Raw genomic sequence first — 19,030 nt, forward strand, 5'->3', positions numbered from 1 at the left:
ACAGACCATGGATGATTATGTTCTTCATATGGACAGACCTAGAAAAATAGCACACTGAAAGAAATACCTTGGTCACAGAAGGCAACATGCTGTATTTCATTTACATAAAATGTCCTGAGTAGACAAATCTGTAGATGCAGTAAGTTCATCGGGGTAGGGTAGGGGTGAGGACTATGGACAATGCAAGGCAGCTGGTAATAGTAGACATGGGGTTTCTTCGGAGTGATGGAAATGTTAAAAGGTATTTGGTGGTTATTCCACTCTGTAAATGATGTAACATGTGTATTATAGCTCAGAAAATGTCAGTAACCCTGTGAGTAGAGTATTTGCAGTTTGGAAAGATGAGGAGGAGAAGGGGGTCTCTTGGATGATATCATTTGAGACCTAAGTAGGTGAGGTTCAGATCAGTTGTATGGAAGCAGAGAGCAGGCAGGTATGAATGATTTGAAATTGTAAAGGAATCTCATTCATGATTTGTTTGGATTTCTTCTAGGAAACCCATATTCTCAAGAATTTTAATAGGTTCTGGATGTATTAATAGCAGCACAGGGTAGACAAACATGGCCCTGAGAGAGCTGCCTACCAGGCCAAACACGGTGCTTAGCACAGGAGCACTGATGGAGGTCTGAAGGGGCCATTTGTTCACTTCAGGGATGAAGAAAGAGGAAGCCTGGTGAGCCCATAAGAGAGGATACCAGGGTTCCTCTCCTGTGTCCTCAGGGGGAAGCCTGGTGAGTCCATGAGAACAGGTACCAGGGTTCTGTAGCATGAATCTTAAAAGGTCTTATTAATTAAAACAAACCGGAAGCCAGGTATTGGGGTGCATGCTGGAAGATCAGAGAACAAGTACAACCACTTCACTTTGCCAATTCCTCAGCTGATCCTGTTTCTTCAGACTGGAAGCCCCTGTGTTCTCATCTAAATGGGTCTCAGCTGAACTGCTGCTAAAAGCCTAAAAGCTTAACCAGCTCTAGTTTCTGCTCCTCACACCTTATATACCTTTCTGCATTCTGCCATCACTTGCTGGGATTAAAGGCGTGAGTCACCATGCCTGGCTGTTTCCAGTGTGGCTTTAAACTCAAAGAGATCTGGATGGATTTCTGCCTCCCAAGTGATAGGATTAAAGGCGTGTGTGCCATCATTTTCTGGCCTCTATATCTAATGGCTGTTCTGTTCTCTGACCCCAGATAAGTTTATAAGGGTGTACAATATTTTGGGAAACATAATATCACCATAGGTTCCTCTCCTGTGTCCTTGGGGGAGGCGGCTGTGACCACTGCACTGCCCAGTTTTCCTTACTCTGCTTCAGTAGACTTTCTTGTCATTTGAAACTTCAGGATCTTGATAAGTGATGCTGAAGGATGACTGAAAGACATTAAAACTAGTTTTCAGTTTTACAAATGACTGTTACTGCAAATAGATTTCAGGGGTTGGAGTTATTAAAAAGAACACCTAAAATGGCTTTAAAAATCAAAACAAACCTGAGATATTTGAAGATTTAAAAAATCATATTCTCTTACTGAGTCCCCCAAAGCATGAATTTCCAAGACCTCAAATTTCCCTTCCAAAGGAGTAGTCAGTTACTTGCATTAAAATAACCACTCTACTAATGGGAAGCTATTGTTCAATTTTGACAAAAAAGAGGGAAGTTTACCATTTTACAGGAGTTCTTTCTGTGACTCAGAGCACAGGGTAGATAAATATTTGCATTTTTTCTTTGCCAAACCTTTCTAGGAAGGAGCCAAATGCTCCAAGTCTGTCCCCATGCACATCACACGCGTGCCTCTGTGTTTCTCTTCCTTCTATGTCAACTTGTAACTCCATTGAGATCTGCCTTCAGGCAGTCAACATTTGGACAGTTAATGACTCTCGATTCAGGAAACCTTTATCCACAGTCCTGGTCTCTTGGGTGCCCCATTTTCTGAAGCATCAGACCTTTGATGGTCCCTGTATTGGAATACAAATGCTGTGCTTTGTTTGGCTGTAGCTGCAGAGTCCAGGATGTCCCTCTGCACAAATAGATAGTAAAGAATTCCCAAATGGTTGGAGCAGCTGAGCCCTTGCACACACACACCCTTGAGAATATGTTTATTAGTGTTTAGACAAACCAAACATACTTCCCACTTCACAGAGCCAAAGACCATGAAACAAAAGTCAACAACTATGTATTCCTGACAGCATATCCAGTCAACACAGAAGAGGTAGAACTTCATCCTCACTTCCTCCTCCTCCTCATGACTTCAGGTGTCCAGATGCCCAGAATGTCATCAACTACATCATCCTCTCAGGGTTCAGGTGCCATTCATCGGCAGTGCCATCACTTACATCATTTTATGGTATAAGGATGGTTAATTCAGTTTCCTCTACAACAGTTACCTGGGTCTTTGTGGGGGGAAGGGCTCCCAGTAAGCTGCTCCGAGAAGAACAACTTATAAAGGCTGTTTTACTCATATGGGGTTTGATGAACACAGACAGCCCACACCTGTGGCTATCCAAGAAGATGCTCTGAGGATACTTGAAGATCATGGTTCATCCCCTCCTTAATACAGTTCCTCAGGTTGCGGTGACCCCCAACCATAAAAGTATTTCATCATTACTTCGTAACTGTAATTTTGCTATTGTTATGAATCATAATGTAAATATCTGTGTTTTCCGATGGTCTTAGGCGACCCCTACGAAAGGGTCATTCGATCCTGATGGGGTTGAGAACCACTGGTTTGAGAGTATCTGGGCTGCTGTTGAAAGGTGGATATCTACAAATCCTAGGCCATCCCACCATCCAGTGTGCCACCCCCTAATTATGGAGTTGGGATGTCTTTAGTACCTGGCTTTTTGAGTGAGGAAACTGAGGCTTGAAGTGATTTACTTTATCCAAATTGGAAATGTCCCTCCAAATGCTCTGAAGGAAGGCCATAATAGCCTCATTACTGTCACTGATAGATGGGGCATTTTTGTGGACTCACCAGACTTTGCCCTCTAATTTTGGTGCATTCTTTAGCAGATGTTTATAAATCCCTGTCCTTTTTGCAAGCTCACCTCTCGTCTATGAGCTGAAGCTGCTGGCCCTTCTTTGTGCTGTGTGCTACATGTGGCATGGTCTTACTGCTTTTTTCCACAAAGCATTTAAGAAATGGACTGGAGGAACCCACTGTCATTTAGATGCCTGACCCAGAGGAACCATCTGTCTCGTTCAAGGGCAACTGGACTTTGAACCTATGGGAAGTGTCCTCACCACATACTCTTCTGGGTTTGGCAGTGGAGGGGGCAGTAGCAACAAGGATCTTGACAACAAGATTACTAAAGCTTTGTTCTGTAAAGAGAGTGAAGGAATGTTAGCTGAGGGCAAATTAAGTCTTTAAATGTGGTAGAATAAATATTGATTATGGTATGTTTTGCATTGTGTTACCCAACTCTATTTTCTTGCTCACTCCTGGCTGTGTATGTGCTTGCGTGTGTGTGTGTGTGTGTGTGTGTGTGTGTGTGTGTGTGTGTGTGTGTGTGTGTGTGTTTGCGCGCGCGCACAGGGCATGTATGCACAGAGGCATGTGTATGTGCTGTATAAAGAGGCTCATCAATAGAGATACTGTTGGCTACAGGCAAGATACTGATTACTCACCCTCTCAGCAGGTAATAGGCAGATTTTGTTTTCTCTGAATGAGGCTATCTGGTTTTACCCAGAGGCTGCTAGTTCAGCCATTGACTGTGTGGTGTTCCCCGTCTTCATTGCCTTCAGACCTCAGATAGCTGTGGGTGGGGAGGGCTTTGTGAAGAGTGGAGAGATGCAGTTGGCTCTTCTAGACAGCGTTTTTCAGATGAGACCCACCGGATGCTAACCAGATCTTGTGTGGGTGAGAAAAGACAACCTCAATTTTAATTTTGTTAGATGGGTGTCTGGGATCCGGCAAGTTTTCCTGCTTGCCTAAGAAATGATTGATTGCTTCCTTTTACTGAGTCTCGTCCAGCTCATTAAAGTGAGCCTTTTGAGGACTCGGGTGACTTCAGAGACTTTGTGGATAGAATTCATTTGTGTTATAGGATCCACAGACTTGGGACATTGTACCAACGAGACCAGTGACTAAGCGAGCACTATTGATGAATAGCTCTGATGTGGGTGTATGCCTGCTTTGAGCTGTGCCGTGACAGGAATTATCAAGCAAGCTTTCAGGCTGACTGCGCCTGCTTGAATGCCTTCATCTGAAGCCGGCATTTAACATAGATGCATCCTGAGGTCAGAATCATATGTAGTTAACGGACCTTGGCATGGTGAGAGGAAAGAATGCTGGACTTAGGATGTCTGGTTTGGGTTCCTCAACTTGGTGTGCCTCTCGACTCTTTTTGCTTAGAAGTGAGAAAAGAAGCAACTGTAGAAGGTGGCCCCCTAGAGGGAGAAATAGCCACTTTTAGGAGAATTTTCATCATGGGCTTCCAAAGATGATCTTTGCTTCAGCCTCAAGGGGATAGATAAGCGAGCAGAGGAAGGAGGTAGAGAAGGGGGAATTTGGGGAGAACTTTCATATAAAGGAAGATGTAAGAAGTCCAGGCTGAATAAGGAACATCAGTGGTCCTGTTTGGTTGGAGCATGTGGGTCTGTGTTACTCAGAACAGACTACAGGTCGCTTGTGATGTGCATTGGTACTAACTAGTTTTTAGATGGTAAATTAAGCTTGCCTGGTCAGGTCAATTTCTCGTCTCCTGGCTCTTTGTATCTCTTCATTCTACGCTGGACCTCTCAAACCTTCACATCTCACATGGCATTCCCTGGGTTCCCACAGTTCTGTGCACTTTGCTATCGGCAGCCTTGTATGTTAGTCTGAGCCATGGGATCTGCAGGTCCCTGCTGAGGCTCCACAGCACAGAACACAGTGGAATTCTGACCCAGACCCACCCTACAGGCCGAGACTGCGCCACCCAAATTGAGCCAGCCAAGGAAGTCCTTCGGTGTGGTCGGGCAAGATCCTTCCCTGTGCCACAGTCATGCTCACCCTCTGCTCCTGTGCTCTTGCTGGTGAAGTCCTCAAAGTGAGAGCGGCATGGGCTATGTGGAAGCTGGGGATGAAGCCGGAGAAGTGGGGTTCCTGGAGTAAAACGCCAGCTGCTATATAATCTGTGGTCAGTGAGGACGCAGGTTCCTCACTTGGGATCTTGATGTAAGAACAGTCAGCGCTGCTGTCCTTCAGCCCCTAGTTCTGTGTTCCGAGAATGCCGAGACACTTCAGTCTACCCCAAGCCCCTGCTGGGGGGAGAGAGGTGTAATGCCCTCACTGTGTGGTCTATTGGCAGAACATGGAGACCATGTGGACGGACCTCAAACCTCTTCCTGTAAGCCTTGCAAAGGCGCCACCAGCGTTGCTAGCTTAGGTTTTCTCCAAGAAGAGGAAAGTTATCTGTCCTCCATCACATCGCATCTACAGTATCTATTGGAACCTTCGTTCCCAACTCTTAAGCACACTCTGACCCAGTAAGTCACTGAGAAATGAGGTTCAAGTACTTGTTCAGCATGAGCCCTCCCTGTTCTCTTCTCCTCATTGTTTTCTTAGAGCGGTTTGCTTAATTGAGACCTTTCTTTTATCTGCCTCTAGAATATTCAGTTTTGGAGGGTGGTGGGCTGGAATGCTGTGATTTAGGTGAAAGTCCCAAGGCTTCTCTATGTTGCAGGTGTGTGCATCTGTTCCTGGAGAGAGAACTCTATTGCATTTATAAAATTCTAGAGGTAACTCAGAAGATGGAACATGTATCTTTGAAGTTGAATGAAGCCTATACTAGCATTCATGTATTGGGTTTAATGCTATTCATAATCGTTGTGCTACATAATTTAGTCACAGAAATCAAATAGCTAACATGAATGGGTTTAATCAGTAGTACTTTTCCATAGCCAAGCAATAGTTGGAGGTTCCTTTTTCTCACCCACAGTATATATTCATCCATCATGCAATACTTGAGTACCAGCAGTGCATTAGACATGCGGGAGTAGTTTATTCACAGTGGGTCTTTGTGCTCTGTACCATTTAACCATTGTCTTGTATCTTGAACAGGCCTTTTTGGCTCCTGACACCACATTGTGCTAAGCACCTGTCTTCCACCCCCACCAGTCCTCCGTGTCTCAGTGATTTCAGTGGTTGAAGAAACAGTTTCTGGTCCATGAGTCTGGAGTCTTTTGCTTTTAGGGGACTGGAGACAGGAAAACGTAACCTTGAAATAAATGTGAGAGCCTTGCAGCAGCTGCATGAGGGGGGATGGAGGGACCCATGAACATTGATTCTCTCCAGCTCATCCCATAGCCCCCCTAAAATAACCAGGCCTAGTTAACATCTGGCTGGGGTGACAGGTTATGCCACCAGACCTGGTTGCATTTGATTTCTCTGACTTCAAAAGTGTCCGACTGTACTGCTTTCCCAACTGAGAAATTCAAGAATATAAATCCAGCTAATGAGGAAACTGCTTGATTTTCTAGGTGAGTTCTAAGCCTTTTGCTGGAGCATAGAATGAAAAGTAATGGTGCCTGTCCTCTGACCTGGGAGGAGCAGTTAGTGCATTCTCCAGTAAGGACTGTTTAGTCCCTTCCAGCCAGTTTTTAAAGCTGTGTTACACTGTATCCAGGGTAACAGACCATAAGGAAGTTACAAGACGTCTGAATTGTTACACTTGCCTGAGCATATTCACGCAGCAGCTGATTCAACAGAGCTCTAGCACAGTGGTTCTCGACCTGTAGATCAGGACCCCTCAAATGACCCTTCTAGAGGGGTCATCTAAGACCATCTGCATATCAGATATTTACATCATGATTCATAACAGTAGCAGAACTGCAGTTATGAAGTAGCAATGAAAATAATTTTATGGTTGGGGGTCACCACAACGTGAGGAACTGTATTAAAGGGTCATAGCATCAGGAAGGTTGAGAAGCACTGGGCAAGCAGTAAGTAGTTCCTAAGCCAGCAGAACCAGTGTTGTGGCAGAACACAGGAGTCTCTTGTGGAATTTAAAAGTTCATCTCCAGGTCTCAGCCTGTAGCAGATTGTGACTCTGCTGGTCTGATGGAAGGCCACCCTAAGCACCACTGTGTTGGCCATGTAGACCAGACTGGAGAATCTCAGCAGTGTGTCTGGCCTTTGGACTGCATGATGTGCCGTTGTCAGTTGCAAAGCTTATGCTTGAGAACCAAGTTGTTGAAGTGTTTTTAAGTTGCAAAAAGGCATCTCACAAAATTTTAATTAAATTTACAGTTTTGTGTCAGGCTACATTTCATAGCTATCACGGGCACTTGTAGTCCCGAGGCTACAAGTTAGACTTGCCTACTAATGAGCAAATGATTTTTCTTTGTAGGTGTCAGAGGCCATTCCCAGCCTGCTGTGCCTTGAATTCTCTGGGCTAATGTTTCTCATGACCATTTTCTGTGTCCTCCCAATTTTCATACCTGCCTAACACCTCTGTCTAGAGCAGTGTTCTCAGCCTTCCTAATGCTGTGGCCTTTTAATACAGTTCATGTTGTGGTGACCCCCAACCAGAAAATTACTCTGTTGCTACTTCACAACTGTAATTTTGCTACTGTTATGAATTGTAAAGTAAATATCTAATATGTAGGACATCTGACATGTGACCCAAAGGGGTTGTGACCCACAGGTTGAGAACCACTGGCCTAGACTAATCTCTGGGAATAGATCACAAAGCATCAGAATACTAAAGATGTCTCCATCATGGGGATGCTGGTGAGGGCCTGGACACATTCCAATGAGTCCTTGGAAGTATTTCCCCAGTAGCAATGAGTGGGGGTTGGGGTGGAGTAAGGGCATAGATAAAACTGACAAAGACGAATTATGCCATGATGTGGTATAGAAGAGAGAATGAAAAGTAGGGCTTAAAGGATGTGTTCCAAAAAAAAAAAAAAAAAAAAAAATACCAAACAGTCCAGCCATCTTGATTTCATGCAAGAAGAAAGAGAAAGGAGCTCAGAGAAGTCCCAAGGTTCCCCTGTCATTTCTGCCTCGAGAAGTCCAGAGAGCAGAATGGTTGGGGAGCTGAAGAATTCTGCTCTAAACAAGAACCTTTGGGGCGTCTTTCAGTCTTCACATTCACTTGCCCAGGCACAACAGAGGTGTTACTCTCAGGACAGCTCTGGGTTGGGAAGGTGGGTTGGTTTTATATCTGTTGCTGTGATAAAATATCCTGATACACTTACGGGGACGGGGGATTACTTCTGCTTACAATTTCACGTTGTAACCTATCCTTGTGGGGAAGTCCAGGCAGGAATTTAGTTCAGGTAGTCACATCACATCTAAGAACAGAGACAATAAATGCATTCATGTTCACTTTCAGGTACTGGGCTTGATTTCTCTACTTTCATGTAGTTCAGAACCACCAGGGTAGGGAGTGGTGCCACCCATAGTGGGCTGGGTCTTCCTACATCAGTTAACTTAAGACAATCCCTCCCTGATGTATCTACAAGCCAACCCAATATAAACAGTTCTTCACTGGGGCTCTCTTCTCAGGTAATTCTAGGTTGTGTTTAGTTGATAATAAAAGCTAACCATCACAGCAGGTATCTGAGAATGGTAACTTGTAGGTGGCAGATTCATGAAAAAAGGGAGGTTCTCAATTAAAAAAGGGGGGGAGGGGCTGAAGTAGTCTGTAGGAAGTGAAGACTCGTATATTTTGTTAGTAGGCCAACGAAAGCTAGTGGTAATAAGGAAGAGCTTGTGTTTTAAGTACCCTAGATCTGGATTCCAACTGGCTGGCCAGCCAAGGAGAGATTGTTTTGCTCCAGCATATCTTTCTTTGTGAACTAGTTCCAGGACCAAACGAAATAGCTACAGATGCCACATGTATGTGTCACCATCACCACCAGTCAGTGACACAAACCACAGCAAGCCTGCGACACCTGAAGTCACAGCAAATGTTTTCCCTGGTCCTCATGATCACCTTACCCCACAGGTGTGTGTTTGTTTTTAGCCTCAAAGTGTGCTTTAGAGAGCAGCAGATAATTGCAAGTGGCCAGCCATGGAGTGCGCCACACAGCTCAATGCCAGCCTGGATCTGGAGCCACAGAGTAAAGAATTACCAGGAGGCTGGGGGGCAGAGGGGGGGGTCATAATCCAGCCTCTTACTTTATAAGCACAGAAATGGAAACATTCCCATTCACAAGGGCTGGTCCTCAGTCTGCCCCGGCTCACAGGTCGGGGAGGCGGACCAGATGGAGCTCTCGGGGGTTCTCTCAGATGTGGTGGAGACTGACTCACTCTGTCATTGCTGCCTGTATCATGTGACACCTGTGTGGTTTACAGAGCTCCTGGGACCACTGTGAAACCGAAGTGAGAAACGATGTCTGGGTGATAATTGCACTAAGTACTTACCCTTTACCCAAAAGTCCGTTTTCATCTTCTCAAGTGCACACTTGAGACTCTGATGGCTAAGCACAAATTAACAGTTTGCTGTGTGCATTTATGTCGGTTTTCTGAATGGACTGGGTTGATTTCTGGGCTGGGCCTGAGGGGAGAGTGTGGATATGCAGGATGCCAGTGGCCAATGGCTGAGGTGATTGAGAACAGGCTGTTGTCACGCTCATCTCTAGGATCTGAGGTCTGCAGGGCCCCCACACAGTATCCTTTCAGATGTCTGGATCCATGCCCTTCCCTCTGTCGGTCCTGGATCTCTTGTTGCTCCTGGATCTCTTGTTGCTCCTCAGATGTTTTGCTTGCATCCGTCTGGACCAGACTCTTCTCACAGCAGTAAGGTCTTTTATGTTGCCCCTGATCTTGGGACAGAGTTCCCTAATGTTCAAGTGATTGTGACTATGTGACTCTTAGGTCACCCCTCAGTCTGCCTCCCTGAAGTTTTCTGTGTCTTTCTCTCCCTTCACCTAACTTGACCTCCGACCTAACCTTCCTGTCCCCTGTTCGCCCTCTCCCGCATGTTACTAATCTCTCTGTATGCAGATTCGTCATCACTGTCCAACAGGTTTTTATTGCTTTATATTAATATGTGTTTGTTATTCCATCTCGGGTTGTTTCAATTTATCATAACAGACTGGATACAACATTGCCATTTTAAAATAGTCATCCTTTCCCAGTTTCCCTGGATTTTTCCCACAGTCTCAACGCACGCACCACTGTCCATGGTACTGACTCAGGCAGCTTTGTGGACCAGTCAGTTCCTGTTCTGGTATGGTGGTTCCCACTGCTGCCATAGTAGACACTCTGTGTTTCAGTGGTGGTGCTGACAACATCATTAGAGGGCAGACAGCACAGAAGATTGATTGTCCCTGGAATGAACAGAGTACATCCTGACGCTCAGGTTTGCAGATGATTTGTCACTCCGGAGGAAACGACAGAATGGCTTAACAACATGTCAGAGCTGACGAGTCCTTTCTGTGCTGTGGCAAAAACAGACTGCCTCTGCTTCCTGCTTTACAGCCACACTGGGTGCCAGGAGCCTAAGCGGGTGACGTTCCCAGTTCTTCATCTCCTCACAGAGATTCCAGGTCAGACCTTCAGGTTTGTGCCTGTCTGAGGCTGCTCACGGCTAGCCCTCTTCTGGCCATGAGTGACCCAAGAGGACAGGGATAACCAGTTTGGTTTTACAGGCAGGAAGCTGCACAACTCTAAGGGGCTCTGGCTCTGAGCCCAGCAATTACCACAATATATGGCAACTAGGCTGCAGGCTATCCTTGTAGCACAGTCCAGGCGCTACACTGCCCTTCCAAGTCCTTGTATCTGAGATTACTTGTCAAGAGACTTACGTTTAAGGACATATGGTAGATTATTAATAATACCTTATTTAGTAAATTGTGGAGTAAGTACCGTGATGATGAGGGTGCTCAGGAAGGAACTCTGCAGATGGCGTGTTTGAGCAGAGGAGTTGACATGAGCCAATCAATGCTGAGGATGCCTGACTCACATTTCATGTTAGGGCTGGCTTTGCTAACACTGCTTCATGACACTAGAAAGGAATGGTCATAGAGAAGATGCAGCATAGGCCATAGAAGGTTGAACAGATACAGAAACCTGTGCTCAGGTTTTGACATGCTGGATCTCTAGCTCAGGCACTGTGAGCACATTTCTTGGATATGCTCAGCTTCTAATTTCTCTTCTTTAAAATATGAAGATTGATATCTTGATTTTATGACTATTAAGTGTGAGATACATGACTAAGAGCTTTGTAAACACTTGGGCATGATGTAAATGGGCTAGTAATTAAATTAAAAAGCAGCTATACATGAGCCATTATGAGGCATGATGTGATTGAGTACCAGGCAATTAAGAACTCTGAAATGAAATGTGGGCAATCAGTTTGTTCTAGGAAAGCACCAGGTTGTTGCAGCAGGAGAGAATGAAGGACAAAGCCTTGTGTGGTGTGGGTATAGTCAATGGAGAAAAGTGGACAGAGGATCTGGGCTGCCTAGGCCTAGAGAATGGTAGAGTGTGGCTCTTTATTAGAGGCAGAAGGATGCTACTGGAAGGCTTAACAGTACAGCCTCATTGGTTGTGGTGGTGCACGCCAGTAGGATTTGCTGAAGGAGGCAGAGGCAGGAGGATCACAAGTTCGAGGCCAGCCTGGGCTAAATAAAGTAAATATTAAAAAAGAAAAAAAGAAAGTACAGCCTCATTTGTTTTCAAAAAGTCATGTGAGAAGGACATGGTAAAGTCCTCAGATTTTATTGATCATCTGACTTCTGTTTTACCTTGGGCACTACCCTGAGTCCCATTCTTGTGAATGGGTACTTTGTAAGAAATCTCAATGTAAGCATGTCTTAAATTGCTGTGCACTTAGGACTGAGTTAACTGTTACCTGAATACTTTTTTCAAAACTTGTGCTGCACTTAAATATAGCCAAAGTAAAATTATCTGGAACAGACTCTAGAAGTCCTGGTCCGGCCCCAGTTACAGTGAAATCTGGCTGAGCCGAGTTTCAGTCTTATCTCTTCATGGATGGTTTTTCTCTGCCTGCTGTGAAGCCTGCAGGGCAATCACCACACTTAACCATGTCCTGCTCACTTGACTTTACGAAAACCAATGAGGCTGCACCTGCTCCGTGCTGTTAAGCCTTCAAGTAGCACTCTTTGGTGTCTAAGAAAGAGCCACACTGCACTGGGCTCAAGGCCTAGGTTCAGTTTTCTCCATTGACTGTATCTACACCACAGAAGGACAGGTACTGTTGACTCAGGGTAGTGCCCAAGATTTAGGGTCCAGGGAGCTTGACTGAGGTAAACATAATACCTGTGGGTGTCAGGATTGGCCTGGCTTTCTCTTTCTGGTTAGGCTCCCTAGGTCTTGGTATCAGGGGTGCTGAGGATTTAAGGCCAGTGCCTGGGAATGCTTAGAGTGGTGCCACACATGTTGACTGACATGGCTGGCAGAGCATTGGGTGGGAGGACAGGAGATGTCAAAGGTGCCACGTAAGTGTGGGTGGCACATCTGGCCCCAAGTCACAGCCAGGTCGGCTGCTTGTGAGTCAGACCTCAGGTCTCTGAGCTCAGAGATGACTCAAGCAGGATTTCTCTTTGGCTCCTACACATGTTGCTGACAGGGAGACCATGGGTGACAAATTACTCTGTATAAAGCCCAAACGAAACAACCCTTCTGCGGGTGATTGAAAACAAACTCCCCAACTGTTCCTTGGCTGACCTTGACATAGGATGAGCATGTCTCAACAACCCAATGTGTCATGTTCTGTACCCACCTGAATGGTGGGCAGAGACGGTCATAGTCTCAGCCTAAAGTGCTGTGGTGGGAAACATAAAAGAAAACTCAGAGGGTCTTTAAGGCAATTCTTATCTCCCAGGTGTCCAGAAAGGGGGCCTGGGGTGAGTTGTGACTAGAGGCAGAATGGAGATGTTGGTGTCAGGCCTTTGTCAGGAGCTGCGCATCTCAGAACCCTCTGCTCTGGTGTGAGGCACAGACCTTTCTGGGCATTTTTTGTCTGCAGTAGTGAATGCCATCCTAGAGACAGCTTAGACTCCAGATAACAGCTAGGCAGTAGATTCTTGGCCATGGTTTGCCTTCTCTAAAGGGAATTTTACTGGGCTTAAACAAAAAAGATTTATTAAAGAGCAGACTGACTCAAGTCACCATCTAGATCATCTCTATATATAAGTGGGCCGAATGGCTGAAGCCAACATTGGTTGTATTTTTTGAAGGATGTTGGGTAGGAGTCTATATTTATCCATGTATCCTCATGCCCATCCCCAAATGACTGGAATTGGACACTAATCGTTTCCTTACCCACTGCTCCTATTAATGTATTAGTTGTAGGATGATTGAATGTCAAACATGGAGAGACTTGTCATGGGAACCCATGATGCAGCTTTCTGACTTAGCAATGAGAAGACAGATGCCAGAGAGAGGAGGCAGATGGAAGTCGTGCAGCGGGAACTGCAACCAGTGTCACGTGAAAGGTGGCAACACATTAAAAGTGGAGCAACACAAGTGACATTAGACTTCAAGAGATGAGAAATGACATTTTCTGAGATGCCCAGGCTAGGAAGTCAGGATGACTCCCAAAGGGTCTGTACTGAAGGAACTTCAGTTGAGAGAGTACCCCGGGTGCAGTGCTGGGGAAAGTATATGCTCTTTATAAACTATTGTGGCTAACTCACAAAGCTATCATATGATCTCCTAGCAGATAGTCAGTGTACAGATTTTCTTGTGTAGCATGATCAAGTGGCTTGCAGAGCCCGTTAGGGGCAGAAGCAGGGCTCAGCACACTCTATACTCTTTTAGATTGCCCAATACTTTTTAATGGCTTTAGTATCATAGGGGTTCACATGCTGAACTCAGGAGCCTGGACTTGATTTGATGAGTACTGGGTAGCTTTTTAACTTCTTGAAAAGGGAAACATGTAATTAGATGATTGATTTAGAAATTTAATCTGGCAAGGGAGTGAGATGCCGGTACCAAATCAAGGCAGCCACTCAGAACATCTTCTGCCTTAGGGATCCCAATTGTAAGAGATGCTGAAGTGGTTGGTGAGTTAACAAGTGCATGCAAAGTCAGACAGCCATCAGTAATAGAACTGAGGTTCAAATGCAAGTCTGTTTTGATGTCTGTATTCTGGATTCCAGTTCTGAGTCAGGAGGAAAGCTAACATCGGAAGAACAAAGTTGAAGGTGGCATTGTCCCACCATCTTCGTGGGCGTGGATACATGGTGTAGTGCACATACCTCACAGGTGTATTTAAAGGGACTAGGTGGTCTAAGAAGTGAGTTTATCTGACTTAAGCATACATGGCAGTACCTGCCCTGATAGTCACAAGATGAAGTGGGAGCTTACAGATACTTCCAATAGTTGTCCTCTGAAAAGACTGAGATACAAAAATTGTATGTGCAAGCTACATGCCTCAATCGCTCTCCAACTTATCCTTTGAGACAGTCTCAGTAATTTGGAAGCTCACCCATCAGCTAGAATGGCTGGCCAGCAAGCCTCAAGGTGCTCTTGTCTCTACTTCCCCAGTGCTGGAATTACAGGTGTGTACACTGCACCCAACCTCTCCTGTGGGTACTGAGGATCCAAACTCAGGTCCTCAACTTGGGCAGGGAGCACTCTACTGACTGAGCCTTCTTGCCAGAACAACGCAAAAATATTTCAATTTGGGGATAGAGAGTTGTGATTCTGATGAAATCCTGGCTATGTATTTGTTTCCTTACCCTGCTGGGTTTTGATTATTTCATTCCTTTGATGCTATTTTTTTTTTTTTATTGACACTTGTCACATACACTAGTCCCTCTGTTTTTTCTTCTTGGCCACGTATCTTTGGACTAGGCTGCTTGACTCCTAAAGCATCTCACCTCTTGTATGAATCATTCCCTTCCCTGAGCAGCACTTTCTGAGCTGTTCTCCATGCTGTGCGAAGTCATTGGCACCTCGACACTGAAAGCGAAAAGGGATAAGGATCACAGCTGTGTGCCTTGTTTGTCTTTGCCTAGTAAGATATTTTACCCAGAACCCTTTGCTGTCCAATACCCTGTGTGTGCTGTCCTGTAGCAGGAAGCCTTAGAGAGCTCATGTGTTCCCTCCCCAACTGAGCTCTTTCATTCTGTGTTTCTCCCTGGGATCCTTGTTAAATGGGACAGCATGTGGCTCTCTGCTGAGGACCAAGACTCAGTCCCATCCTGCATTCATTCTCTTCTTTGGGGATGAAAACTGAACAAAACTCCCAAGTCTTGGGTGTGGCTGCCCAATCTGGTTCTTGTTATACTCAGGGATCTCTCAGGGTGAGATGAGAAAAAGGCCGTGACCCATGTGATTGTCACCAAGGTGTACAGCCAGGCTATCTGTGCTCCAGCTATCTTGGATACTCGGGCCTCTGATCAGTTCTCTAAGGACTTGGGAAAAAGAAGTAGTGAGAACAGAGGTGACACCTGATGTCGTGTCTAAGGTCCTTACTATGTAAAGAAAAACAAAGAGGATACAAATGGAGGCTGGAGAGATGGTGTCCAGAGCTAAGAGTGCTTGCTGGTTTTGGTTCCAGCATCCACATGGTAACTCTCAGCCCTCTGTAACTCCAGGGGATCCTCTTCTGGCTCCCATGGGCACCAGGAACACACATGGTCTACATACATAAAAGCAGGCAAACACACATAATAATAAATAAATGGATGAAAATGGGAAGTAACCACATTGTAGGTCTCTTTGGAGGCTACCTTTTAGTGTTAAGTTGTTATGGGAGTGAGGAAAGAAGAAATGAGCATTGATGAGAGCAACAGTGGCTTAGAAGGAAGGGGAGTCTCCGAAAGATGTGGAACATTTCATTCCCCAAGTGCTAGGAAGGAATTTACCTTTTCTTTACTTGGTTGGGTAGCCAATTTAAAGATATGTATGTTTGACTTCATCTTCTCTGCATCTGCTTTCCAGAGCCCCTTGGGTCCCTTTTTGATTGTCCATGATTGTGAGCTAAGATCTCTGTGCCCCATACTAATGAGGACTGCCTTATGGGTCCAATCTCTTTAGCCCCACCCACCCACCCCCTTCACATGATTTTTCTAAACACTTGACCTCCAGCTGGGCTCTCCTCTCTTTCTAGTTCCTCTCAAGTTGGACAGGTTCCTTTACATCATCATACCGTTGCCCAGTTCCTCTGCTTTGTCCCTGACCTGGAGACAGTTGCTGGTTTTTCATCCATGCTGAGAGCTTCAGTAACGAGAAAGGCATGGTATCCCAACATGGAGGCTTCTCAGTTATTCTGTTCCCACTCTGCCTAGGAAACCAGAGGACCCAGCACTAGGAGTCCTGAGTTTTAAATGTGCCTTCATTTAGGAAAGGGGGCTTAGGTCCACTGGCCCTCACTGATACTGAGTACAGACGTGGTACCAAGCACTGCTATCAGAGTGGAGAATTGGAAGTGGAGTGCCAGCCTTCCTTGTAGTTTTGTGAACTAAAGGGATAATGGCTAAGTTCACCATCATAAGCAATTTCTTGCCCTGATCTGTGTCTCCAATGTTGTTGTTCCTCTCTGCTTTGATGACATAAAAGCATGCACCTTTCATTTCTGATCTATCTTCCTACTTTGTATTTTAAAAGAACAACTGTGGTTATGTTGATATGGTGTGAGGTATCCTTTTTTTTCTGACTTGAATTTGGTCTCTAATCCCTTGTGTTGAAATCCTTTTACTTGTGAGATGTGGCTGGTAGCATGTCCTTTATGTAATACATCTGTGTGGATAGAAATGTCCAAATCTATCCCACCAGCATGCCAGGCTCAATGCAAGAGAAGGTCCTTGTTCTTAACACTTGTAGGGAATTGAGTAGCACAGAGTAGGCCTATTGGAGGAACTTGGATGAAAGGATGCATGTGTAAATTGTTAGGACAATGGGCAGTGCATCCCTCCCTATCTATAGGGTAAGCCGCTGGCCATACCATCTTGAGTGATGGTGAGCTTTTGCTATTGGAAAGCCCTGCTCAGACCTACTTTCTTCCTCCCATTTTCAGAGCTCATGTAGGCCTATGAGGGAGGGCAGACTTCACACAGTTGTCCACAGTTATCCCCAAGAGATGCCTCTTATGAAGTTCACCTCCACTGGAGTCCCTGGTAGACAGCAGCGCCTTTCCATAGCCAGTGACTGACCAGAGCTCTTTCCCTTCCAGAGATGAAAAGAACCAATCCATCATAGTCAGCGGAGAGTCTGGAGCAGGAAAGACGGTGTCAGCCAAGTATGCCATGCGCTATTTTGCCACGGTTGGTGGCTCAGCCAGTGATACCAACATTGAAGAGAAGGTCCTGGCATCCAGTCCCATCATGGAGGTAAAACCTTCCCAGGGAATCACTGGGGATTGTATGTGGCATGGATGATGAAGAGTTTTTGAAGTAGCTCACCTAGGCAGCATCTACAACCTCCTATGTCAGGGAGAGATGAGGGTACCTCTGAAACCTCAGATTTGAAGATAAGATAACCTGACCTGGTCTTGTCCTGCGGGGCCCCAGTGTTGGGTGGAATGTCTTCACGTTCTGTGTCCTTGGACTCTGTGCTCACAGTAGCAGTGGCCATTGCCTGCCTGCTGCCACCTCTTCTTGCTACCATCACAGGTCAGAAAACTGTCATCTCACTAGAACCAGTAGATACTTTGAAAGACTCTGAATTAGAAGGCAGTAGTCAGGGAGGATGAGGCAGACCAGGTAGAAACCAGAAAATGTTGTCTTTGCGAAGAAGGGTGATAAAGGAGAGCCAAGTATGATACGTCACTTCTGCTGAAGCTCTTCAGAAACAGTTTCCTGTAATAGCACAAAGTAGCCAAGGCACACCCTGTCTGGTCCTGTCATGACCAGGACATTATGATAAGAGCCTGGTTTGAGTGGGCTTAGAGAACTTGAGTTCAGGCCAAAGTTGTTTCTAAAAATTAGATCTTGCTATAGCTTGTAATGGTTTAGGGTCAGTCTCTCTCTCTCTCTCTCTCTCTCTCTCTCTCTCTCTCTCTCTCTCTCTCTCAAGCGTGCTCTCTCTCCCACTTTCTCCCTCTCTTCTCTGGGTCTTTCTCTCTCTGTCTCTCTCCTCTTTAGAAGTTTTGTTCTGGTAGAGGAGGTTAAATGCCCTCGTAGCTTGGGTCACTTTGGATGCTCCACTGTCCGAGTCTCATTCTTTGGCTGGCCAGGATCAGCTAAGGAAGGAAGGAAGGGCTTATTTTATTTATGTGGAAGTCAGAGCAGAAATTTGAAGTCGAAACCATAGGGAATGAATGGTACTACCTGGCTCATGCTCAGCTAGCTTTTTTTACACAGCTCCAGGACCACCTGCCGAAGGAATGGTGCTGCCCATAGTGGGTTGGACCCTCCTGTATCAATTATCAAATAATCACTAGCAGACATGCACACAGACTAAGTTGATCTAGGGAATTCCTGAATTAAGGATTTCCATTCAAATGACTCTAGGCCATGTTAAGCTGGCTCTCAAAGCTAACCACTACACCCACTCTTGAAACCAATGCTCTTTTTATTGGCAGGTTTACACTCAGCTTACTTTCTCCAGGCTGGGCAGTGCCTTTATCAAGAAAAAAAAAAGCTATAGATGCATTGTGAAGAGGACAGGGTGAAAATGACCCCCAAATCTAACCCAAAGCCATGCATAGTTGTGGCTCCACCTTCTCTGTGTTAATCCTACCATCACCAGCCTGACACTCAGAACAAAGGTGCTGTGGAGTGCTGTGGGAGATGCAGTGAACTGTTGCCAAGTCACAGAGAAGATGTTCAGGGGTGTCGGCTGAACTCGCTTCTGGAAAGCTGGAGTCCAAACTTCAAAAGACCCTGAAAAATGGGGGTGGTGACAGGGTGCAGAAAGGGAAAAAGGGAAAATCTGATGCTGGCAAGGGTGTGATCAGCCCATGCAGAAATGGATATGCCCCCACAGACCTGTCATAGAAGCCTGAAGGCATGTTGGATGTCAAGTGAAGAGTGTGTGTGTGTGTGTGTGTGTGTGTGTGTGTGTGTGTGTGTGTGTAACTGTACTAGTGATTGTATATTTGGAAGTGTTTTTTATCAAGTCTTAGAGAAAAGCAGTTTCATTTTTTTCTTGGTGTGTTGTCAGCACACAGAAAACTTCATGGCTGTGGGGAA

At 45.5% G+C, this 19,030-nt stretch overlaps 1 protein-coding gene across 1 annotated transcript in view; it reads left to right on the forward strand.

Moving 5' to 3' along the window:
* Positions 1-19,030, forward strand: part of Myo5b (myosin VB) — a 302,139-nt gene that overhangs the window by 152,759 nt on the left and 130,350 nt on the right. The window contains exon 5 of the mRNA XM_036205228.1: positions 17,071-17,227. Coding sequence (XP_036061121.1) covers positions 17,071-17,227 — 157 coding nt within the window. The remainder of the gene's footprint in view (positions 1-17,070; positions 17,228-19,030) is intronic.

The sequence above is a fragment of the Onychomys torridus genome, chromosome 13 (assembly GCF_903995425.1).
Source record: "Onychomys torridus chromosome 13, mOncTor1.1, whole genome shotgun sequence".
In the NCBI taxonomy this organism is placed as follows: Eukaryota; Metazoa; Chordata; class Mammalia; order Rodentia; family Cricetidae; genus Onychomys; species Onychomys torridus.